General features: G+C 43.7%; 1 protein-coding gene across 1 annotated transcript in view; it reads left to right on the forward strand.

Annotated features, from left to right (window-relative positions):
• The first annotated feature begins 778 nt into the window (after positions 1-778).
• Positions 779-25952, forward strand: part of odad2 (outer dynein arm docking complex subunit 2) — an 85914-nt gene continuing 60740 nt past the window's right edge. Inside the window, exons 1-7 of the mRNA XM_079801199.1 lie at positions 779-869; positions 11563-11788; positions 12028-12185; positions 13676-13802; positions 13996-14102; positions 16509-16648; positions 18256-18372. Coding sequence (XP_079657325.1) covers positions 11571-11788; positions 12028-12185; positions 13676-13802; positions 13996-14102; positions 16509-16648; positions 18256-18372 — 867 coding nt within the window. The 5' untranslated portion in view covers positions 779-869; positions 11563-11570. The remainder of the gene's footprint in view (positions 870-11562; positions 11789-12027; positions 12186-13675; positions 13803-13995; positions 14103-16508; positions 16649-18255; positions 18373-25952) is intronic.

The following is a 25952-nucleotide window of genomic DNA, read 5'->3' on the forward strand; positions in this document are numbered from 1 at the left end:
CTATTAACTTGCATACTTTTTATTTATTTTTTAAGTTGTAATAAGTTTACTTTTTTTACCTGCAAGGCAGGGGTGCAATCTTAAGAAAAATTAAAAATATGATGCATCAGTAGCCTACAAACATACAAAATACTCCAGAAATCATATTTATAGATACTCAAATTCTATATTCTCGATTTTTCCGGCCTGGTAAATAAATACTAATTTGCTGCCTCATTTTAATAAAGCTGCTAAAAGTAACTTGATCCATAACAAAACGAAATATTACATCAGATCACCTAACGAATAAAGCTGTGCCGTGGTAACACAGAAATAAAGACCACCGGCTTTTAAAACGTTTCGTTGGTTATTTTAGTAAATTAAAACACAACAGGCTACTTACATGTATAAGTGTTCCTCGGCCGCGGGATGGGCAGAGGAATACACTGCGAAGGATCCACTTGTTCTGGTTGGTTCTATCCTTCGCGGCCGGGGAGAAAGACGGTGGGTAGGGTTGCCAGGTCTCTGCAACAAAAGTAGTCCAAAACTCCCAATGCGATTTTCTCCATCGAGCGGCCGAATTCTCCACTGCAGTTGTACGTTTGGGGGTGTTGGAGCGGCGAAATCGTACTTATGGGGTAGAAACAAACCCGCGGAAATAATTTTTCACCCGCGGCAACAACTTAAAAGTGGTCTAATTCGGCTGAAAAAAACGGGGACTTGGCAACAGGGACGGCAGGCTGCATTTGAAGGCTCCTTCGAATTGAGACAGCCTTCGTCGCGCTGCGGTGACGCAATCGGCCTTCAAATGCGGCCTTTGAAGGATGCAGCCCCCGAATTGGGACACAGCTACAGGGAGCAATGATTGTGTTCTGCTAAGAGAGTTGGAGGTAAATAAATCCTTTTGCACCGTGCTGCTGTTGCGGCTGGTCAAGCAAATGTTTGTGCTTTGTTTCTGTTTGATAGAATTGTAAATATATATATTAAAATACTGGTATTGTGGTCTATAACTCCTACCCGAACCTCCCGCTGCCCTGTATCTTGCTCTCTCACTGGCTGTCGGTCATCGCCGATGTCATTTTCAGTCAGAACACATTTCACACAACAGGATTTTGAATCGCCGACAGGTCTAGATATTTAGCATGCCAAATATCTCACGGGCGTCTGCGACTCATCTGCGAGTCTCTCTGATGATCGCGTCTTTGATCATTCACACCGTGTGACTGTCACTCACGTGCACGAGCACCGATTTGCCTATGATTTGGGCATTTGTCGGCGGTTTCGGAAAACCCGTCGGCGAGTCAAAATCGGGGCTAAAATCGGGCAGTGTGAACTCCAGGTTCAGTGGCTCCAGTGCGTCATGAGCCACCGTTTTAGCCCCACCTAAGAAAAACTGTTTAAGAGTCTAACCTCACAATTCAGTACTACACAGTTCACAGTCTTTGTAACGTGTTTCAGCAATACATTTTTTACATTTATAATGTGTTTAGAAAATCTCAGAATTGCCTTTACAGGGACTTTAACTTTCAGGTTCACACAAAGGAAGCGCAGTTGAAAATAACTTCTCGAGAGGCATTTTTAAAAGTTAACATTGATTTAAAAAGCCTGCGCTCATGCGTGAGATCTGATGCTTAAAAACCACAATGGTCAAGGACCTCTATCTAGTGCGTTTGCATACAAAATTATTAAACAGCGTAAAAACGTGTAGGCTACTATTTGAACTGGCCCCAACTCCAGTAGGTCGGTGCCCTTAATCGGCCCACAAATTGTGTGTGTTCCTGCCCAAGCCTGATTTCCCCTCGTTAATGGACTGTTTTGAGAGTGGAGAGTGAGCCGTGGACGGATGCAATCACAGCCTCTGTGCTTGAAGACAGAGCCGCGCCTCGTAAATCTTCAGCAGTGTGTTCCCGCTTCAGCTCAATCAGCATCACTGCTGGACCGCTCCAGACGCCGCCTTTGTTTATTATGCTGAGATTGAGTCAAAGGCAGAGGGAGTTGGAGGAGCTGACAGGTGCTTCTGACCACAGACTGTGAGTGTTTATGTTTGAAGGAAGCCCTGGTGCACCAGCTCATTGTGTTTAGCCTCCTTAACGAACGGCAATTAGTAAGAGCTAATGAGAGCGTGCAGTGGATTACAAGTTAAGAGCCTCTTTTTTCGTGTTCTTTTCCTTTCTATGCCTGTCCTTCTCTCATTCTTTAATTCTCTCTAGTAATTCTATATGGAACCTTAAATTCCTTCTCTATTCTCTCTTTTTTTCTTTCCGATCTCCTTTCCCCCCCTTTTTTTCTTTTTCTATAGCTATCTGTTGATGACATTTGACAAAAGACATAGATCTGAAATCTTTTTTCTCCACTACGTGTTTAATATTGTAGATGTGTAAACTTGTAAATAATTAAATTCAAATTTAAAATTAAATGCTGTTTGGTTGTCAGTATAGAATAAAATAATTTTAAACAAGGTAAACTTTCTGAACATGATTTCTGTCTTTACAAATCATAACAAAAAATGAAGCACAATTAGTTTAATTTTATTTATTTTTAAGTTCTCTTAAAGGTAGGGTAGGCAATTTCAGAGAAGCTAGCTTTGAAAGCATTCCCACCCTCCCTTCAGAGCATCTCCAAAGCCAAGCCTCCTCCAAAACACATGATTCTGCAAACACTTGACACAGCAGATTCTGCTAGTAGTGGGAAGTTCTGATTATTTTACTGACTCGGATCTTTGAGTCTCGTTCAGCAAAATGAACTAATCTTTTTTCGAGTCATTTCGTTCATTTCAGAAAAATATAATTAAAATGACATGTTAAATAGCCCAACCCATCTAGTACTTATGAAAATGTTGATTACATTTGTAAAACTAAATAAAAATAAACTACTGCAACCAAAGCCAAATGATAAGAAACTGAAACGTTTAATTAATTGATTAAGTTAGTTGTTGGGTCAGGCTATTGCAGTCTAACTCTGTTAGTTCACCTCACCTCCTGATCCGAGACATTCTTTCTTTTGCAACTTCATATTTATCACGTTTGTTCTCCGCCTCTCGTGTCTTCGAACTCCTCGAGACGTTAGTTGTCGACTCGTCTGTGTCTGACTCTGATCTGGGGCTGGGCCGGCCATGTGACACAGGTCCGGGAACAGAATAATTAGTTCATCTTTCGAGTCTCGAGTTCGGGTTTGAGTCTTTCGTTCTTCCTGTCAGTCCCATAGAGTCTATGCTGTCAGTAGCGGAAACAGAAAAGATTTGTTCTTTCGAGTTCGGGTTTGAGTCTTTCGTTCTTCCTGTCAGTCCCATAGAGTCTATGCTGTCAGTAGCGGAAACAGAAAAGATTCGTTCTTTCGAGTTCGGGTTTGAGTCTTTCGTTCTTCCTGTCAGTCCCATAGAGTCTATGCTGTCAGTAACGGAAACAGAAAAGATTAGTTCTTACGAGTCTTTCGGGTTTGACGTTTGAGTCATTCGTTATTTTGCCACGTGACTTCTCACAGTATTGAACACTAGTTCACAACCTTTTTTCTAACAAGCACATAGTTATTTTTTTATTTTATTTTTATTTTTTTATATATAATTCTCAGTTAATATCAGACATAAACAAATATGGGAAATATATTGACTATTCAAGTCTAACATCACAAATTCAAGTCAATTAGACTATTACTCATTTTGAATCATATAACACACACACACACACACACACACACACACACACACACACACACACACACACACACACACACACACACACACACACACACACACACACACACACACACACACACACACACACACACACACACACACACACACACACACACACACACACACACACACACACACACACACACACACACACACACACACACACACACACACACACACACACACACACACACACACACACACACACACACACACACACACACACACACACACACACACACACACACACACACACACACACACACACACACACACACACACACACACACACACACACACACACACACACACACACACACACACACACACACACACACACACACACACACACACACACACACACACACACACACACACACACACACACACACACACACACACACACACACACACACACACACACACACACACACACACACACACACACACACACACACACACACACACACACACACACACACACACACACACACACACACACACACACACACACACACACACACACACACACACACACACACACACACACACACACACACACACACACACACACACACACACACACACACACACACACACACACACACACACACACACACACACACACACACACACACACACACACACACACACACACACACACACACACACACACACACACACACACACACACACACACACACACACACACACACACACACACACACACACACACACACACACACACACACACACACACACACACACACACACACACACACACACACACACACACACACACACACACACACACAGATATAGATATAAATATATATGTGTGTGTGTAATATGTTTTTGTATAGGTGCTATAGGCCTATAAGCTATGTTACAAAGGTTTAGGTAACATTTTTAAACTGATTTTTATTCATTAATAACACAAGGACAAAAAAAATTATAATATAACTCAATAGAGAAAAATAAAATACAGTTGATTCAAAACGAGTAATAGTCTAATTGACTTGACTTGAATAGTCAATATATTTCCCATATTTGTATATGTCTGATATTAACTCAGAATTATATATAAAAAAATAAAATAAAAAAATAACTACATGCTTGTTAGTAAAAAGGTTGTGAACTAGTGTTCAATACAGTGACAAGCCACGTGGCAAAAGAACGAATGACTCAAACGTCAAACCCGAAAGACTAGTAAGAACTAATCTTTTCTGTTTCCGTTACTGACAGCATAGACTCTATGGGACTGACAGGAAGAACGAAAGACTCAAACCCGAGACTCGAAAGAACAAATCTTTTCTGTTTCCGCTACTGACAGCAGCATAGACACTATGGGACTGACAGGAAGAACGAAAGACTCAAACCCGAACTTGAGACTCGAGACTCGAAAGATGAACTAATAATTTTTGTTCTTTCCAGTACAGATTCAGTGTAATGCGCATGCGCGGTCAACACAAAATGAACGAATCACTCTCTGAGACAACTCGGTAGTCCCGAGTCATATTAAAGATTCGTTCAAAATGAACGAATCATTCATGAACGACACATCACTAGATTCTGCAAAGAGACTGTCCCCCAATTCGGAGGCTGCGTCCTTCGAAGCCCACAAAGGTCAGACAGAGCATTATTGAATGGGAAGGTCTGGAGTAGCCTACTGTTTCCTGTCGCCTAGCAACTGTTACAGCTGCCGTTGATAAATTACACTGTTAACTGTCTGTAAACAAAAAAGGGTTCACAACCTGTCTAAGGCCTAGTCCACACGTACACGGGTATTTTTATAACCGGAGTTTTTCCTCCTCCGTTTTAAAAAACAATCGCGTCCACACAAGCACGGTTTAAAAAAAATCTCCGTCCACATGAAAACGCAAAACCGTGCTATGATTGGCTGCTTGATTTCCACATGGGTCCCATCCATGGCACCAATGCACTGAGGGATGCCATGGGCTCAGTGAAACCCTTCTACAAGTTTACTTTGGAATCAGTGACAGGTAACTGTAGCCTATATACACAGGGGCAGGGCTCAAGTGGACTGAAGCTTCACACACTTGCCTTACTATGTTGTATTATTGTATTCTGGCGCCTCTGTACTGCAATACAATGAGATAACTGCGCATGTATCTGTATATATGTAATAAGCGCTGTTAGCAGAGTTATAAAAAGTTACGTCTGCCATTGCATAGACTCCACTCATGTATAAACAAAAGCGATAACGGCGCACATTTCGACTTAACAAGCCGAAATCTCCGGTTTCACCGTCTACACGACAACGCTGTAACCGGAGTTTCTAAAAAACTTCACCCTGGCCGGAGTTTTCAAAAAAGTCCGGTTTCAGTAACCGGATACTGCGTTTGCGTGTGGACGAACAGCCAAACCGCGTAGAAAAAGCTGCGGTTTTGAAAATACCCGTGTTCGTGTGGACAGGGCCTAAGTATGTTCAACATGCTCAATTTCTATAGATAATAAAAAGAATAAACTATGTATAATCGCATCTTAATAAGATCAAAGTCCCTTTAAGGCAAGTAATTTCACTCGGCAGCCATCTTTGAAATGCCTCTTGGGGTCATGCAAGTGTAGCTCATATCTCTTTGAATGGAGAAACATCAAATTCTCCAAAATGTTTGCCAAGCTTACGATTCAATTTCATATTTGAAATCACCAATGAAATCTGACAACTGTCTTATAAATTTGGTTTCTAAACGCTCATATCATGCCAAAAAAAAAATAATTTTTCAGCCTGAACAAAGCTAATGCGCAGTCCTAAACGCGTGCGTCTCTCAGAACACTGCCTGTTTCTATAGCAACCGGAGCTTCTAACGGCAGCTGCAGTGACGCGATGACTTTACTAATCAACGATTTGCTCTTTGATTTAGAAGGCGGGGCTTCTTCGCCATATTGGGTTAAAGACGTAATATAGGAAGACGGTAGCAACATTTGAGCTCGGGCAGTTCGGTCTGGACTTGATCCATAGAGGAGTAATTATGCTCATCAGAAACTGTTCGGACCAATTAAATTCTCATGGCGGGCTTTAGACGATGATGGACAGATGATAAACAGTAACGTAATCATCCACGTCATCAAAGATGCTTGGGTTGAATTTGTTCTAATCCTAAATGGAGAACTTGTTCGTATATGCATTCACCTTTACTATTTCTCTCAGAAATTTTTTTTTTTTTTTACAACACCGGCAGAGATCGTTTACACTCATCTTTTTCTTCTAACGTTACTTATTCCAGCGTGCGTGCAGACAGTTTTTCCAACAAAACCCGCCCAATTGCTACTCAAAACTAGCCAAAAACAAGCCCAATAGCTTTCCGGGGGGGATTCTCCGGAAAAAAATGGCATTTGGGGGGTAAAATATGTTATTTTGGCAGGGCTGCCTGCTAAAATTCGCATTCCTGGGTCTGTATATCACATAATTGGGGTCGCTTCAACCCGCGGACATGATAACAACCCACGGACTTGGCAACACAGTGCGGTTGAGTTCTGTTGACATTTGACAACTGACGTTATGCGTCAATCCGTTGCTCTGATTGGTTGTAGGTCTATCCAATTGAGGTCTTTCCTGGTTCAGCTGAAACACGCCCCATAATCACAGCCCAACACAGCAGTATCAGACTCATATTCTGACTAGAATTGAGTATGACGACGTCAGGCTAGGAAGATGGTGCACTCTGATCACTTATGAATGGGAGAAAGTGCAACACCCAATATGGTGAATAAGCCCTGCATTCTAAATGAAAGAGCCAATCAGTGATTAGTAAAGTCATTGCATCGCATCACTGCAGCTGCCGTTAGAAGCTCCGGTGAGAAGCTTGGTGAACAGTTTTCAAGAACTTGATGTTTCTCCATTCAAAGAGATAAGAGCTGCACTTGCATGCCCCAGGAGGCGTTTCAAAGATGGCCACCAAGTGAAATGACTTGTCTTAAAGGGTCTTTGTATTGGCCGTTGCACTTTCTCCCATTTGTAATCGGAGTGCACCGTGTTCCTATGTATAAGTCTTTGGTAAGATGTCAACATCTGAACCACTTTAAAGGTTTTTTTTGTTTGTTGATATTTGAGTAAGCTTGATACTTAAGTTTAAAAGTGTAATTCAGAAGGCCTCGAAGGCCTCCGTCTTTTCTATCCTTTATTTCACGGGAAACAAGGAGCCTTCGAATTGGGACAGCCTTTGTAGCGCCACAGTTATGTGCATAGAGATATGCAAATTGGATGCAGTGTCGGATGCAGTGGTATAAAGCATGCCGCCACTGGACTCTAGAGCAGTGGAGACGTGTTCTCTGGAGTGACCAATCACACTTCTCTGTCTGGCAATCCGATGGACGAGTCTGGGTTTGGCGTTTGCCAGGAGAACGGTACTTGCCTGACTGCCAAGTGTAAAGTTTGGTGGAGGAGGGATTATGGTGTAGGGTTGTTTTTCAGGGGTTGGGCTTGGCCCCTTAGTTCCAGTGAAAGGAACTCTTAATGCTTCAGCATACCAAGACATTTTGGACAATTTCATGCTCCCAACTTGGTGGAAACAGTCTGGGGATGGCCCCTTCCTGTTCCAACATAACTGCGCATAAATGCACAAAGCAAGGTCCATAAAGACATGGATGAGCGAGTTTGGTGTGGAGGAACTTGACTGGAACTTGAGTCCTGACCTCAACCCAATACAACACCTTTGGGCAATTTTTTTAATGAACACTTTTTGTTATAATGGTTAAAACTCTCTTATAACAAAAAGTGTTTTAAAAAAAATTGCCTACCCTACCTTTACATTTTTGTGGACACTCTAGCACCCCTTGTAGCCCCCTGGGGCTCCATAGACCCTGGTTTGAAAAGTCATGTGCTATATCAAGATCATCATCTTGAATCCATTTACAATTTATCATTGAATGATTGCAGACATGAGAGTGAGGGATAGAAAAGCTCTAACGATGGAGAGGGTCTGTTTTTTATTGCCCACAGAGTCTCGGTGTTACCCCTTTGGGCTCCCCGCTTTAGTCTGTTGGATTTCCAAGAAGTAGCTATGCCAGACAAAATGTCACACATTAAGATCGACGACACTGATTTGCACCCATTTATTCAACCAAGGATGAAAGACTGGGCTTTTACAAATACATGTAGAATAAAAGCATGTCTGGACTGTAGGTATAAATCAAAATGTTGTCACACTCTCACACACACACACAGTTAAGTGAGCATTTGCATTTCTTTTCTGCTTCTGTTCATCATCGCTATGGCCTCACGGCTGTAAATGACTGGTCTTTTGCAAAAAGGAACAAGAACAGATATTTTTCCAGTTTTAAAATCAAAGGCCTATGTTTATTTCCCACACACAAAGAAAATATATAATAGTATACTGTAATTAAATCCGTTCAGTGATGTTTAGTGATGTGTGTGGAAGCTCTGAAATACCTGTATTTCATACCACTAGACAGACATGATTAAATTAAAGAAAAGGTCTCTGCTCCTGCAATTAACTTTGTGTGAGTCAAGGCCGTAACCATCAATCAAAGAAGAAATAAGAATGATAAAATAAGTTCTAGGTCTAATTATAACCTATATAGTTGTAAAGTAATCAATTTAAACAGCTCTTTGCAAATAATATTTTAAAATATAAAAATATTAAATATTTTTTTAAATATGCACACATTCACTCTTGTTTGTATATCTAATATGTCAAAATTGTAAAAAAAAAAAAAAACCTTCTTGTCTCTTCACATTCAGTTATTATGAATTACATCATTTAAATGATTGCATATTTTCAATTCAAAATGGCGAAATTACACGCTACTTCCTACGTTACTTATATCTTACCAACCACTTACCACTTATATCTTACCAACCACGCACGCACTCACTGTAAAAACCATAGACTGTAAAAGAGCAATTTTGAAGCATAAAGTAGAGTCGAGCTGGCTGTTGCCATCTTAGCAGCACGTCATCAAGCGTCACTCCGGATAACAGAAAATGGGCAAAGAGGCGGGACATGGGTGGAGCTGAAGTGACGCGATGACTAGCAGACAGCAGATAAACGGCTATCCACCTGTCACTCTAAGTGGCCACACCCTTAATTATGCAGAACTTTAATGCTTTATATAATGTAAACGAATGAGTTATAAAAAAAATTCACCCCCCTTACAGTTGTCAGTTGTTGGGAGGCCAATACGGAAGTGACTTAAACTGCAGTTCCTCGAGTGGCCACTAGAGACAGGCTCCAGAAGGGAGCAGAATCACATTGAGCCCCATGTTAAAATGCCCAACTTTACAGCAGAAAAAAAACATGTTTAAAGCCTGGTACAAATTGTGGTTTTGGTCTATACGGCTAATTTTGCCCTTCATGACAACTGTGAGGGGGGTGAATTTTCATTCGTTTACAGTAGCCTATATACAGCCTTAAAGTTCTGCATAATTAAGGGCGTGGCCACTTTGAGTGACAGGTGGATTGTCTTTTGTCTGCTGTGTTAGTCATCACGTCAGCTCAGCTCCAGCCACGTCCCGCCTCTTTGCCCATTTTCTGTTATCTGGGAGTGATGTGCTGCCAAGATGGCAACGGCCAACTTTCAGGCTTCAAAATTGCTCTTCAGAACCCTATGGATGACGTCACGGACACCAAGTCCATATTTTTTTTACAGTCTATGTAAAAACCATGGTAAAAACCAAAAGCATCTCGTTGGAATTCAAACACAATGTTCTTCAGTGAACATTAAGCCCCACCTTCTTTGATCTGATTGACCATAATTTGTGACATAGATGAGCACTGTTAGACTGACCATCCTAACAACAAACAGAGTGGAACCTAATGGAGAACAGCCTTAAGAAATATCAAATATTGCTCAAATATCAAATATCTCACTATGCTGGTTACGGCCCTGGTGTGAGTTGAAGTCTTGTGGAAATGCTTGTAAATTTCCATGTAATATTAAATGCCTGGGGAAAATTCTTAGTAATGATCTCTTCTGCTGCAAGAAGTAAAATCATTAATTCAGTAAGAGAGTAACATCTAAAGAGCACCATTTAAGTGAGAATGCATGAAAATTTCTGTAATGTTAATCTCTAGGTCATCGGTGTGGTTTGGCAATGACTGAGAGAGGCTAATACACCTGGCACTGGGCCTTCCATGATGATCTGAAAAGAGGGAGCTCCTGTTCGGTTTTGGTTCACTTGAAAGCTTATGAGTGAGACCTATCAGAGTTAAACCCAGCGTGAATTATGTTGTACTGAATTCACTTATTTCGAGAGGCTGTACGGGCAGGATCAATGGGGGAAATTAAGTCTTTTCTGTGGCCCAAATGCTTGTGTGTGATTTACTGCCAAACCCATACAGCACAGCGCAGCACGGAAGTTTATAAAGAGCCTCTCAAAAGTGTGGTTCTGTGGGCACGCAACCCCAGAGAGAAAACAAACAGTTGACATAATGTGAAAGCCTTTAATTCGGTCAGGTAGGTTCGTTTTGGACCTCACTTTTGTTTGCATAGCAAAGAGATCTTAATGTAATGTTGATCATTCATTCCAAAACAGTGTTTCCTTCACACAAAACGCTTTTTACTTTTTGACCTTCTTGGCTCTACGTTGTTTGACTGTTTATTAGCAACCGGAGCGAGCGCGTACTTCGTTTCTATGGTTACCCACTAACTGGTGTTAGCAAGATAGATAACATTTATAAAGGAACACGCTTTTAAAACGTGAGCAGACTTGTTTAGTTACGTTTGGTGAGTAATAAACCGTCTTGTACATTTAATCACTTTCAAGAGTGTCACAAATAGTTTCCGTCTTTAAAGTTAAATAAATGTTTGGAACGCAGCCTATCAGTCCTCGGACACGCATTGAAATAGCTTTAACCCTCTCGTGTTGGATTAATACTGTTAACAATATTGCTTTAACTCTGCTTTAGTGTCCGTCATGGGGGTGGCACTCTCTAGGGCAATTCAGTGGAGCTCTGGTGCGGATAAACTAGAGAATAGCCCTCTGAATAATGACATACTGAATGAAATCCTACTCTTCACGGAGGAGTTCGGCGACAGACACCCACACGAGGCCAGGCTTGCATTCAGCGAGCCTTTACAATGGAAAACAACTCTAGAAACGTCTGATTTCTTATCAGATTTATATGTCATCAGGTAAGTTAATATAAGAGACGTGCAATTGATTTAGCATAACATTCCCCTTTAGATAAATCAGAACGATTAGACCTAATTTAATTTACTTCTCTTGATAACTGATAACTGCATTTGGTTCATACCGTAGGTTTGCAGATTAATTCCTATGCTGGATCTGTGCAGTCTTTATGTTTAGAGCTGCTTAAAGTCAGGTGATAGCTTAAATCACCTGACACACTTTAGCTTTTTCTCTTTTTCAGAGGAGAATCAACTACTTCCCAGGAATGTGATGATAACGGACGTCCCCTTCTCCATCTGAGTCCACCTGACATCACAGTGCACTCATTTTACCACCTCTCTAACCTTCTGCAACTCAACAAAGATAAAAAGATGAAGGAGGTCCAGACCTGTTTGGAGGGTGAGCTGCACGGAGAACATGCAATATTACTTCAAGCACTATTTTTCCTTTGTCTGAAATGCTCTATACATTCTGTTATTTCCGATACCACTTTTGAGGTCGTCATCAGTCCAGTGCCTATATTAATTTATATGTGGGATCCCAAAGTCTGAGACCACATTGAATATCTGTAATGATTTAAACCTGCTGAAATGTACAGTTTTTTTTTATTTTTTATTTTTTTTTACTATTTAAGATGCTGCAATATTTCTAGGACTCCAATCAGATCACGTGATCATGATTCTCAGATCATGTGGGATAATATAGTCATTACAGCGTTATTTTTTCAGTTTTCAATTGACTTTTTTATTGATTGATAATATAATTTGTAATAAAAAAATCTATGTTATTTATAGGCTATATAAAAAGCATTATATGTATGAAATAGACACATTTTCACTAGTGGTCTGAGTCTTTTGGACCAAACTTTTTTTTAGAGCAAATTTTCCATCTGAAGATTAGTTTCAGACATGCTTTCTGCAGCTTTTGGCTAACATTTAATGGTGCGCTCGGTAAGTTTTTGCTAATGTTAAGGGATAGTTCACCCAAAAATGAAAATGATCCCATGATTCACTCACCCTCAAGCCATCCTAGGTGTATATGACATTCTTCTTTCAGACGAATACAATTTGAGTTATTTAAAAAAATGTCCTGGCTAATCCAAGCATTATAATGCCAGTGAATGGCTGCCCAAAATTTGAAGCCCAAAAAAGTGCATCCATCCATTATAAAAGTGCTCCACACGGCTCCGGGGGGTTAATAAAGGCCTTCTGAAGTGAATTGATGAGTTTGTGTAAGAAAAATATGCATATTTAAAAATGTATAAAGTAAAGTATCTAGCTGCTGCCACACCACCTTCCATATTTAATATACGAAGAAAGTGTAACGCCTCTCGAGGTTCAAAACGCTTACGCTACATCCAATGTCATTTAAGCATTTATGCCAGTTGCGCTTTTTCCGTAAGTTGAATATGGAAGGCGGTCTGGCAGAAGGATCTAGCTGGATTTACTTTATAACGGATAAATATTAATATTTTTCATACAAAACCCATCGATTCGCTTCAGAAGGTCTTTATTAACCCCCAGAGCCGTGTGGAGCACTTTTATAATGGATGGATGCACTTTTTTGGGCTTCAAATTTTGGCCTCCCATTCACTGCCATTATATTGCTTGGATTAGCCAGGACATTTTTTAATATAGCTCAGATTGTATTCATCTGAAAGAAGAATGTCATATACACCTAGGATGGCTTGAGGGTGAGTAAATCATGGGGTAATTTTCATTTTTGGGTGAACTATCCCTTTAAACTTTATACTGACACCGATCACACCCGTTTCATAACGGGTCTTGAGATGAAGCTTGCAATGAAGCATAGGGCTGACGAAAAAAATTGTAGTGAAATTGTTTTTGTATGATGAGCAGGTGTGAATAAGGTGTGTTTATGGCCAACAGCTAACAGGGAGCCAATGAAGAAGATCTTTGGGCCCATATCTCCTACAGTGCACGAAGACAAACTATTTAATATCCTGCATCAGCTGGACGAGAAGCTGCTAAGCATTGCTGTCAGACCGATCACCAGGTAAACACACTTTCTGTATGCATATACTGTATACTGCCTTTAATCAAAGCAATTAGTTATGCTCCTTGTTTTTAATAACTTGCCATATATTTAAAAGACTGAATATATATATACAGTGCATGTATAGCTATATTACTGTTACTGGTTAATGAGCTGTATTTTTGTTCTGTGTTGTGTGTGTATTTTTGCCCAGAGAGGGCAGGCTAAGCCCAGCAGCTGTTAATACAGAGGTAGATCTGTTGAAGAGATTCTGTGGAACAGGAGAAAACCGGGTGCTGAAGTCTGTGCGCTACACATCAGGTTTGCATTATCCTCCCTCTTCCCCCTCTCCATCACTTCTGCTCACTTTATCTCGTTCTGTCACTCACTCACTTCCAGAATTATTTTCACCCTCAATGTGATTAATCTTCTGAGTCGATCTGAGTCGATGTTTGGAGCGAGTGATTGTAGTTTTCTGGTATAAATGAGAGTGCCTTTTCTTTTTTTTAAGTTGTCCAAATGAACTGAAGTTGTACAGTAATTCAGATTTTGAGGAAAATGAAAATTTCTCAGTTCTCACATCTGACTGTCAGGCATGGCAACAAATGCTGACTAACGCCTTTGCACTGAAAAAAAGTACATTTCTTACTCAGTATTTTTGTATTGTTTACCAGCACACATATCTAGTAAACATTTTTAAATCAAAATACATTTACTTGAAGTTAAAATGACAAAATTGTTTTCTGAAAATTGAGTGACACCGTTTTTGCACCAGACACGAACGGTGCAATGTGACAAAAGGAAATATAACCTATTATAATCAGTGATGCTGTCTACACTGGATGCTGCGACATGTGTTTCTGACGTACTTCAAACGCCTGCATTACTTCTAACAAAGAACAATTTGATTGGCAATGGCCACTTTGTCACATCAAGTGTAGACAGCCTCAAGCTATTGCGACAACTGTCACATCTGATGTAGACTTCTTTCAATGGGGTAAGAAAAATAAATGTGTTTTCCTTTTGAATTGTAGTAAGTTTATTTTTCTTACCCCATTGAAATATTTTTCTTACCTCATTTTAAAAAAATCTCAGAAAACAAGACTTCTTCCCAATTAAAGACACATTATATTCTATTACATTTCATTAGTTCAAAGTCTGTAAGATTTTTCTGTTTGTGGCAATTACGAATTACATTAGACAGACCTACTCTAACAAAAATGAGATGAACGCCGCTAATGTGGCTGTTACTGATGATGTGCAGAGCTGCGACAGAAAGAGTGGTGCGGAGTTAAATGTGGCCACTGAACCATCACAGATCCCGCAGGCCTACAAGAAATTGAATCAAGAGAGGTTGGTGTCAGATAACTCAAAAGATGGATCTGTAGAGACAACTGAGGTGACAGCCGGCCCCAGTGAAATGCTCACAGTCCCACTTTCAGAGTTGAACCTCGTGCAGGTGCGCGGGGCCCACTTCCCTGCTGATGCAAAACAAACAGTCTGCCATAAAAGAAATCAAAACCAACTGATATCAGAGTTCAGCGAACAGTGCTTCTCAAGGCTGTAGAGGATTCAGGTAATGATTATGACAATGATAATACATCGAGAGTGCTCTAGGTAAAAATCACGAGAGGTACTCAAACAAGCAGGCAAAGGAGGTGGGATCAAACTATATTGAGTTAAACAGATTCATTATTTTCTTGACAGTACTAGAATCTATAGGCCTAAAGTTGCGGTCGCTTTAGCTAAATTTTGTGGGCAAAAAAAGGTCCATTGCCATTAGTGTAGCAATATATGTCAATTTCTATCCAATCAGCTTTCTATTGGTCAATGCATTGAATTTGCATGACCAACTAGAACTCAATGTGAAATATGCATGGGGAAATCTTCCGCCCTCAAGCGAAATTCCCAAGTGTGTTGATTCCTATTTTGAAATGACGCAAGTTGACCAAACAACTAAATTCAGCGAACAACGTTAAATGTAGCCGCACCGTCAGATTAAATCTTACTCTTCAAGTACATTTAGTAGTTCAGATCATGTTTGTGCTTATTACCTTATGAGTAACTCAAAAAAAATCTCTCCTCCTCACACTCACTCTTCAAGCCACCACCATTAGTGGCAATGCTGGATATCCTTTAAATATAACATGTCTGTTTTCAAGTCTCCGCAACATGGAAACCATTACATATGTCAGATTTCAGTTTACAAAGAGATTCATCAATTCTTCCTCTTTCCCTGAGGAGAACGGGCAGATTTGCTGTGCCATGACAATCAACTGTTTGTGGAAAAAGGAGTGCGGCCTGCAAATTTTGAATGATGGATGTGGCTTCTTTTGAAAAATGTGTCCCCGCATGCCGAGTAAAATTGGAAGCTTCTATGCAAATAAAGGGGGGGGGGGGGGGGGGGGGGGGGGGGTGTAAGGATGCGCAGGTCGGTTTGGAGCATGTGGAGTATCGGCAGGGGTGTTTGGCGTGGGTGATTTATCTTGGGGTTATGTCTGCAGCAGCTCAGTCCTGAAGAACAATCAGTCATCTTCACTGGCTGGGCTACAGGGAAACAGTGTCCATCTGCCCCTGTGGGAGCCTGCACTGTATGAACTTTCCAAAACTGTTTTATTGCAAACTTTTGCTGTTGAGAGGTGACAACGGTGCATTAATTCAACATTTGACACATTATACATATAACAAAATATACAAATCTCTAAAGCATAAATCCTGCCTCCACAGATTATGTGTTCTCCAATGGATGCCGTTCTCCTCCCTGGAGGCAGATGGATGGAGAGATTTGCTCCCTCATAATTGAGACCTGTGACATAGAGCCCACGCTGTTCATCACTTGCAATACTAGTGGAGTTTTCCTCGATGAGGTGAGAAAACTGTCAAGAAAGTAATAACAGTCATTTGGTGCGTCAGTTTTGGATTGCTCTGGGAACACAATTCTCTTGTATGTCAGAGCAAAACACAATTCTGCTACATCGGCGTCAAAAACGATGAATTTCAGCTACATAACCTATCATCTGCCATTAGTAATCAGATTCAGAAATGTGGACATTCCCTCAGTTGATTATATATTGTGTTTTTTTTATTTTTTTTATCAAGAAATCAATTACAGGGGAGTTTGATAATCTAAATAGGGCATATCCCAACAAGCCTGACCTGAGCACATAGCAGATGGAAATTAATGCATCTCATCGGAATGCTGAGTGATGCAATATGAGTTTTATGAATCTGAAATGTGTCAAGCTGTCAAGGGAGCCAATTTTGGTAGACAATTTGAACATACACAATGTGCTCTTAATGTGTTTGAAAGGTATGGTAAACAGACACTTTTCCAAAACATGAGGTAAGCGAAACTGAAAAGTTAATACATGACAGTTATGTGATTCTGTTCCAGATCGGCTTCTCTTACTGTGTTCAGTTTTTTAAAGCTTCCTCACAGAACTAAATATGTGTGCAATTAATCAAAAGCAAAATTTTACACACCACAATATTTTTCATTCTGATTCAGAGCGCCACTTAATTAAGTACATCTGTCTATTTTATCTTTGTGTTTCTTTCTTAAATCTAATTTCTCTCCCACTTCCACCTGTTTCTCTTTCTCTCTAAATTTATATTCTTTTTTTACTCTCTTGTCCTCGTCTGTGTTCTGTTTAATGCTTTCTGACACTCACCTGTTTATTGTACATTTGAGGTCAGGTTGAATTGACTGCAAATGACAGTAAAATGAATTGTCTAGATTATACATTTAATCAGAACATGTTGTTCCAAACCCGTAAGACCTTTGTTCATCTTCGGAACACAAATTACAATATTTTTGATGAAATCGGAGAGCTCTCTGACCCCACATAGACTGCAACGTTATTACCACTTTCAAGGCCCTGAAAGGTAGTAAAGACATCGTTATGGTTCAACCTCAATGTTTTGAAGCAGCGAGAATATTTTTTGTGCGCACAAAAATAACACATTTATTCAACAATTTCTTCTCTTCTGTGTCAGTCTCCTACGTTGTTTACGTTGTAAACACTGTGCAGCGCTTCTGGGTTGTAGGTCAGAATGCCAGCTCATTATTGCCGACGCTGTTCAAGTGAGCACCACGGTTCACGCATTGCACTCTATGTAGGGTCAGAAAGCTCTCCGATTTCATCAAAAATATCTTAATTTGTGTTCCGAAGATGAACGAAGGTCTTGCAGGTTTGGAACGACATAAGTCATTTTTGGGTGAACTAACCCTTTAAGAGTTCAAAGTACAGTTATGTCTGTGCATGTGTGTGAAGCTAATGGTCTTTGTGTGTGGGTTGGGTGTTTATTGTGTTGAACCTATTCTCTTACTCTTTCAATTGTCTTTTTCAAATATGACTCTATGTTTAAAATATGTATTGTAACCCAACGTATATCTCAGCCAGAAATACTAATACGCCACTGGGAATGTGATTAATCTCTCTGTTTACATTTACTTTATGATTTGGTTTTCCAGGAAATCAATGGAGAAGGAGGTGAAAAATCCTATAGGAGAAAAAGTGAAGTTTACAAAGACCTTGTCACACTGTTGAAAAACATGTCTCCCCATTTTGCTAAGGCTTCTGATGAAAAGGTATTGCTTAACCCCACATGAACACAGCAGTTTCATCTCTTTCAACATAATACAAGTTGTGCCTTATTTCCTCAATAATTGTTTTAATACCAATGATTGCAATTGTTGGGTTTCTATGATTGTTTTTAGTTATTCTCTTCCACTGCACTTGGCCTTAAAATGCTCCAGATGGCGTTTTTTGAACGCATGACAGTGGTTTTCATTATAGTGTCTGCTCCACAACACTGGGCTTTAGATATCCTAACCATGCTCTGGGCATAATTCATTACATAATTCACAGTTATGCACACAACTGCGGCATACTTATATAATCAATCCCCTGATGTTAAAAAAGACATTAGTGCTTATTAAGAAAGCCGGCCTGTGGCATTATAGGCGACATAGGAGGTTGTCTAGGGCGCAAAATGACAGGGAGCGCCACACAAGAGGCAGGCCCGGTTCTACAGGGCTGCTAGAGGGTGCTAAACACACTCAAACGAAAGCTAGAGCACCCTCAGTTAATGCTGTAATAATATTGATTTGACAAATGCTGTAGTGTGTATTTGTGTTTGCGCTCAGTTTCAGAGGGTTTCTATTTACAACATGTTTTTGCAGCATTGAGCAATGAAGCCAATCACAGACATGTCTGTTGATCTCTTGAACGTAGTGGCCAATCAGAGAATGACCACCACCACATGAATTTTTGTTCACAGAGTGCTTTAGAGTTCTACATGCTCACAAATCCTTTCCTTATTACCAACAAAGTGTAAGCACAATGTAAATAAGAGACTGATTGTGCAGTGTAGACAGCTTCATTTATTATAACAGAATTTTGTGAGATCGCGATGAACTGAGATGAGTGACAGCTTTTTGGTGATTTTAAATAGAGCACGCTTTGCGTGTGCTTATGCCAATTAACATCCTTTTAGAACTTCAGGTTTAAATTAGTGCTGGGCAAATTAACACGTTAACGCAGCTGATAAATTTGTTCAGTTTAACGCATTAAAAATATTTAACGCAATTAACGCAGCATCCGTTTTTATATCCATTTTGCCCAGCGTTACATTATTTGATCACACTCTTGTTCACGTAAATGGTTTTAAACAATCTAAGCGCGACAACACAAGACACAAGAGAAGGCGCTGTATGTCAATGTCCTGTCTGTGTGGGTGCGTCTCAATCCGCTCCCTAGTTCAGTAGTCAGGGCACTGATCAGGGAGTCGTCCACATTCATGTACATGATATACTGATTCACCACCTAGGAAGTTAGGGAGCTAATCGAGGGACACCCTGACACACACACACACACACGCGCGCGCGCCAGTCTCGTGCACACATTGAGTTCTCTTTCGCTTTTGAACAAATAATAACAACAACACAGATAATTTTGCCAATATGCCAGTTTTGTTGAGTATTCTCATATTAGGAGTCTTAAATGAGTTAAATAACATCTTAAATGAAGAAAATGAGATGCACGTGACAGATGCGTCATGTTCGGCAGCGGCCGATCTTAAAGTGACAGCAGCACTGATGATGTTTGTCATCAATTTTCATCAAAGAACAACGGTAACAGAAAAAATTGTAGCTTTAATGATGATTAATCAATATTTAATTTATTATTTATGCAGTTAAGAAAGGTGTTGATAACTTTATTTAATTTCTGTGTAGGCTATGTCTAACAGGGAAGGCCATGGGTAAATATAACATTTATTATAATGGGTTTATGTAAAGATTGTTTTAAGTTCAATTCAATTAAAAAAATATATTTTTTAAAGCCTAATAAATGTTGAAATTGGTAGCTTTCAGTTATACTGTAATGTAACGTCATCACAGTGATACTGGCCTTCATTCATAAAAAGATGCCATTACAACAAATATTTAAAATATGCTGTCTTTAAATTGTTTCTTCATTAATTTGGAGAGTAACTGAAATGATTACAATATAAAAATATATAAAACTCCAATGTTTTTTAATTGCGATTAATCATGATTAATTACAGATTTTTTTTTTTATTAATTAGTTAATTTTTTTAATCGATTCACAGCACTAATTTAAATATGTTTACAACAACAAAGTTGACATCAACGGGGGGAAAAAACGTAATAGTTGACAACATGTTATGTTGGACTAATTTAAACACTGCATGTATCATGACGTGATCATAATCCATCACCATAACACATTAATAATGCATGAATGCAAATATATCTTATTTTAATAATTCTTGAAATATGTAAATATTTTAATATATCTAGTCAGTAACAGAGTGAAAGCATATTCGTCTAAAATAATTCTGTATTTTCAGCTTCAGCTTCAGAATCATGAATATTTTTATTCCATTGTCCATTGTCCTGTGCATTGGGTTACCAGCACCAAGTCCAAGCCAAAATTAGCATCAACAGTAAATTTTTTGTTAACCTTTTACGATATGTCTTGGAGTATCGCAATAATATTATTGCTTTGTGAGTTCAGCATCGTGATATGTATCGAATTGTGACATGAAGTTCCCTTTCAGTCGGTCACTACGACGTACGTCGGTAATAACCGACGAATTGGGATCACTTCAGAGAGCCCCTATCAGCTTCGAGAACTTAAGAACAGGCCAATGAACAATTGGCGTGCGAGATTTGCATCTCGCGCTCCGCCCCGCGCCGCGGGTATAAACAGGAAGCGAGAGCATCGCACTGACGTCATTCACTTCGGAGCCTAACCGGCGTTTGAAGTTTACAGACTGCTTCCTGACTATTCAGCGAAGATTACGACAAGAACAGAGAGAAGAGGATCGTGTGTGTTGGTGTGACGGCGCTTTCCAGCGGGACCGCAAACTCAAAGCTGCGAGGAACAACTGCTGTTATCACAGCAAAGACAGCTTGTTGGTATCGGTGGGCGTTCCTTTTGAGTGCAAACACAGGCTGCACTATCCCCTGTGTGTTGCCGCGGTTTCCCTGGGTGCTTCAGCACTCTCTTAAAAGAGCGATTTCCTCACAAAAAGAGCAACACGGGTGTGACACTGCGTCTTTTTCAAGATGTCATTCCACCCGTGCGTTTCTGGATGCGGTCGTTCCCTCTCGCCCGCTGACGGCCACACTCACTGCATCACGTGCCTGGGCTTACAGCACGCTGAGGCAGCGTTTGTGAATAGCTCGTGTTCTCACTGCGGGAACATGACTATTGCGGTGCTTAGGTCGAGACTCACCTACCTCCGGGAAGGCGGAGTCCCCCTCCCCATACCTCGATCTAGAGCTATCCCTAACCAGGATAGACCTACTTCGACGGATGGCCGGGGTGATCTGAGGATTACGTTCAGGCCAAACCCGCCTAGTGTCCAAGCTACGCAGGTCCCTGAACCCTCTCAAGCACCGCTGCCGGTGGCGCCACCGGAAGAGATCGCTGGTCCCGCCCACGGGCGCCCAGTCATCTCTTTCGGAGCGCCCGCGGACGAGCAGATGTCGATCGCAGCATCGGAGGGGGAGTTCCAGTCCTCAGAGGATGAGGATTCAGCTGTACTGCCTCCCTCTGGGAGAGTGGCAACGGCTGAGTCGGACCCTGAGTTGACGGCTATGCTTTCCCGGGCCGCCGAAAAGGTCGGGCTTGTGTGGAACCCTCCACCACGTCCCGAACCTTCTAGGTTGGATGATTGGTTCCTGGGGGGGGGTCGCGCTGGTTCTCAGCGTCCCGCCCCAGTGCCATTTTTCCCGGAGGTGCATGAGGAGCTTTCCAGGTCGTGGACGACACCCTTCAGTGCCAGAAACAGACCTGGAGGCTCCTCCCTCCTCACTACCCTTGACGGTGGACAGGCCAAGGGTTACGAGAGGATCCCGCCGGTCGAACGCGCCGTCGCGATGCAGCTGCGTCCGGCGACCGCCTCCGAGTGGCGTGGTGATCCTCGTCTCCCGTCCAAAGCCTGTAGGTTTTCGTCCAGTCTAACTGCGAAGGCCTACAGGTCCTGCGGACAGGCCGCGTCTGCCTTGCATGCCATGGCGTTGCTTCAGGTGCACCAAGCCCAGGCACTCATGGACATGCACGAGGGTAGGTCTGACCCAGAGCTCCTCCGGGAGCTCCGGGCGGCGACGGACCTCGCCCTCCGGGCGACGAAAGTTACCGCCCGTTCCGTGGGTCAGGCGATGTCCACTTTAGTGGTCCAGGAACGGCATCTCTGGCTCAACCTGGCCGACATGAGGGAGACTGACAAGAACCGGTTCCTGGACTCCCCCATATCGTCGGCCGGGTTGTTCGGCGACGCGGTCGAGAATTTCGCCCAGCAATTCTCGGCCGCCCAGAAGCAGACGGAGGCCATCAAGCATATCCTGCACCGGCGGCCCGCTGCTGCCTCCACCCAGCCGCCGGCTGCAGCGCCTCCGCCTGCCCGTCGCCGAGGACGTCCTCCTGCGGCCGCCCCCGCTCCCGCCCCAGCCCAGCAGCAGCCTTCCACCGGTCGTGGGCGTGGAGCCGGTCGCGGGAAGAACGTCCAGCCCGCTCAGGCCGCTGCCAAGCCAGGTGGCAAGCGCCGTCGGAAGAGACCCTGAGACGGGCCGCCCAGAGATGGAGGAAACTGCTCTTCGGGAGATGGCTGCAGCACCACTCCTTCCCCCGGTGGAGGGCCGGGGGAACCCCATTTTATTTTCTGTTCCGCCACTGGCCCCAGTGCCAGTGGCACCCAAATTTTCAATAAAAGAGCAGTTTCTAACATCTCTGGGTGCCAAGAGAGCGCGTCTGACGGTATGCGACGCTACCATGCCTCGTACCCCTCAGACACCTCTCTCCTCGCCAACAGGGGGCGTCGGTTGTGCGGACGCACACAAAGTGCCTCCCCACGCTCGCCCGTCCCCTCAGCGGATGCAGGTCGTGTGTCAGACCCAGACCCCTGCACGGACCACTCCCATGTCGTCCTGGGGCCCCTGCGTTCCGCTGCGCTGCCCCGCTCTGGGTACGTCCGTGGTGCCGATGGTCCCGCTTGCTCGGTCTCTGGGGGCCTGGCTAGCGCTCCCCGACCCGTCTCGCTGGATCATCCGCACCATCAGACTCGGCTATGCGATTCAGTTCGCCCGGCGTCCCCCGAAGTTCAGGGGTGTCCACTTCACTTCTATACCGAAGGAGGGCGCCCCTGTGCTTCAGGCGGAGATCGCTGTCCTATTGGCGAAGGACGCGATAGAGCCGGTCCCTCCAGCCGATATGAAGTCCGGGTTCTACAGCCCGTACTTCATTGTACCCAAGAAAGGTGGCGGGTTACGACCGATCCTGGACCTGCGTTACCTGAACCGCTCCCTCCACAGGATGCCGTTCCGAATGTTAACCCAGAAACGCATCTTCAGATGCATCCGTCCCCAGGATTGGTTTGCAGCGATCGACCTGAAGGACGCGTACTTTCATGTCTCGATTCTCCCTCGACACAGACCGTTTCTACGCTTTGCTTTCGACGGACGGGCATACCAGTACAAAGTCCTACCCTTCGGGTTGTCCCTGTCGCCCCGTGTCTTCACGAAAGTCGCGGAGGCGGCCATTGCTCCCATGAGAGAGCGTGGTGTTCGCATCCTCAACTATCTCGACGACTGGCTGATTCTTGCCCAGTCGCGGGAGCAGTTGTGCGAACACAGGGACATGGTGCTCCGGCACCTCAGCCAGTTGGGTCTTCGGATCAACTGGGAGAAGAGCAAACTCTGTCCCGTACAGAGGATCTCTTTTCTCGGGATGGAGATCGACTCGGTCGCCATGACTGCGCGCCTCACAGAGGAGCGCGTCCAGTCGGTGCTGAGCTGCTTGAGTACGCTCAAACGCAGTACAGCGGTTCCACTGAAACATTTTCAGAGGCTCCTGGGGCATATGGCAGCAGCAGCCGCAGTAACGCCGCTAGGGCTGCTCCATATGAGACCGCTTCAGCACTGGCTACACAACCGAGTCCCGAGATGGGCGTGGCACAGCGGGTCCCTCCGTGTCCAAGTGACGCCGAGATGCCGCCAAACCCTCACCCCGTGGTCGGACCCTTCGTTTCTACGGGCAGGAGTGCCTCTAGAACAAGTGTCCAGGCATCATGTTGTCTCCACGGATGCCTCACCCACGGGGTGGGGTGCCACGTACAACGGGCTTGCAGTATCGGGTCTGTGGACGGGGCCCCAACTGCAATGGCATATCAATTGCCTAGAGTTGCTGGCAGTTCGTCTTGCTCTCAGCCGCCTCAAAGGGTCGCTCAAAGACAAGCATGTTCTGGTCCGGACGGACAGCACGACGGCCGTTGCGTACATCAACAAACAAGGTGGTCTACGCTCCCGCCGTTTGTCCCAACTCGCCCGCCATCTCCTCCTGTGGAGTCAGAAGCATCTGAGGTCCCTTCGTGCTATCCACATTCCGGGCCTGCTCAACTGTGCGGCCGACGAGCTGTCACGGTTGCCAGTGCTTCCCGGAGAGTGGCGACTCCACCCCCAGGCGGTCCAGCTGATTTGGAGTCGCTTTGGGGCCGCACAGATCGATCTGTTTGCCGCCCACGACACGACCCACTGCCAGTTGTTCTATTCCCTGTCCGAGGGGACCCTCGGCACGGATGCACTGGCACACAGCTGGCCCCGGGCTCTGCGCAAATATGCGTTTCCCCCAGTGAGCCTTCTTGCACAGACACTGTGCAAGGTCAGGGAGGACGAGGAGCAACTCCTCTTGGTAGCTCCGTACTGGCCCAACAGGACGTGGTTCCCGGAACTAGTGCTCCTCGCGACAGCACCTCCTTGGCCCATTCCTCTGAGGCAGGACCTTCTGTCTCAGAGACGGGGCACCCTATGGCACCCGCGTCCAGACCTCTGGAAACTCCATGTCTGGTCCCTGGACGGGACGCGGAGGTTCTAGGTGACCTACCGCAAGCGGTAGTCGACACCATCGCTTCCGCCAGAGCCCCCTCTACGAGACGGCTTTATGCGTTGAAGTGGAACCTGTTCGTCGACTGGTGCTCTTCTCGCCGAGAAGACCCCCGGAAATGTTCGATCGGATCTGTGCTATCTTTTCTTCAAGACGGGTTGGAGAGAAGGCTGTCTCCCTCCACCCTCAAGGTATATGTTGCCGCCATCGCCGCAAGCCATGACCTCGTTAATGGTGAGTCCTTAGGCAAGCATGATCTGATCGTCAGGTTCCTAAGGGGAGCGAGGAGACTAAATCCTCCTCGCCCTTCTTCTATACCCTCTTGGGACTTGACTCTGGTGCTGACCGCACTTCAGAGGGCGCCCTTCGAGCCTTTACAGTCAGTAGAGCTTAAGATCTTGTCTCTAAAGACAGTACTCCTGATTGCATTGGCCTCAGTTAAGAGGGTAGGGGACCTGCAGGCATTTTCGGTCGACGAATCGTGCCTGGAATTCGGGCCGGGTGATTCTCAGGTAACCCTGAGACCCCGGCCTGGATATGTGCCCATGGTTCCCACTACTCCCTTCCGGGACCAAGTGGTGAGCCTGCAAGCGCTGCCTTCGGAGGAGGCAGACCCAGCCCTAGCTTTGCTCTGTCCCGTCCGTGCTCTCCGGACTTACGTGGACAGAACGCAAAGCTTCAGGACCTCAGAGCAGCTCTTCGTCTGTTATGGAGGACAGCAGAAGGGAAAGGCTGTCTCCAAGCAGAGGATGGCCCACTG

The sequence above is a fragment of the Gobio gobio genome, assembly GCF_949357685.1.
Source record: "Gobio gobio genome assembly, chromosome: 20".
Classification (NCBI taxonomy): domain Eukaryota; kingdom Metazoa; phylum Chordata; class Actinopteri; order Cypriniformes; family Gobionidae; genus Gobio; species Gobio gobio.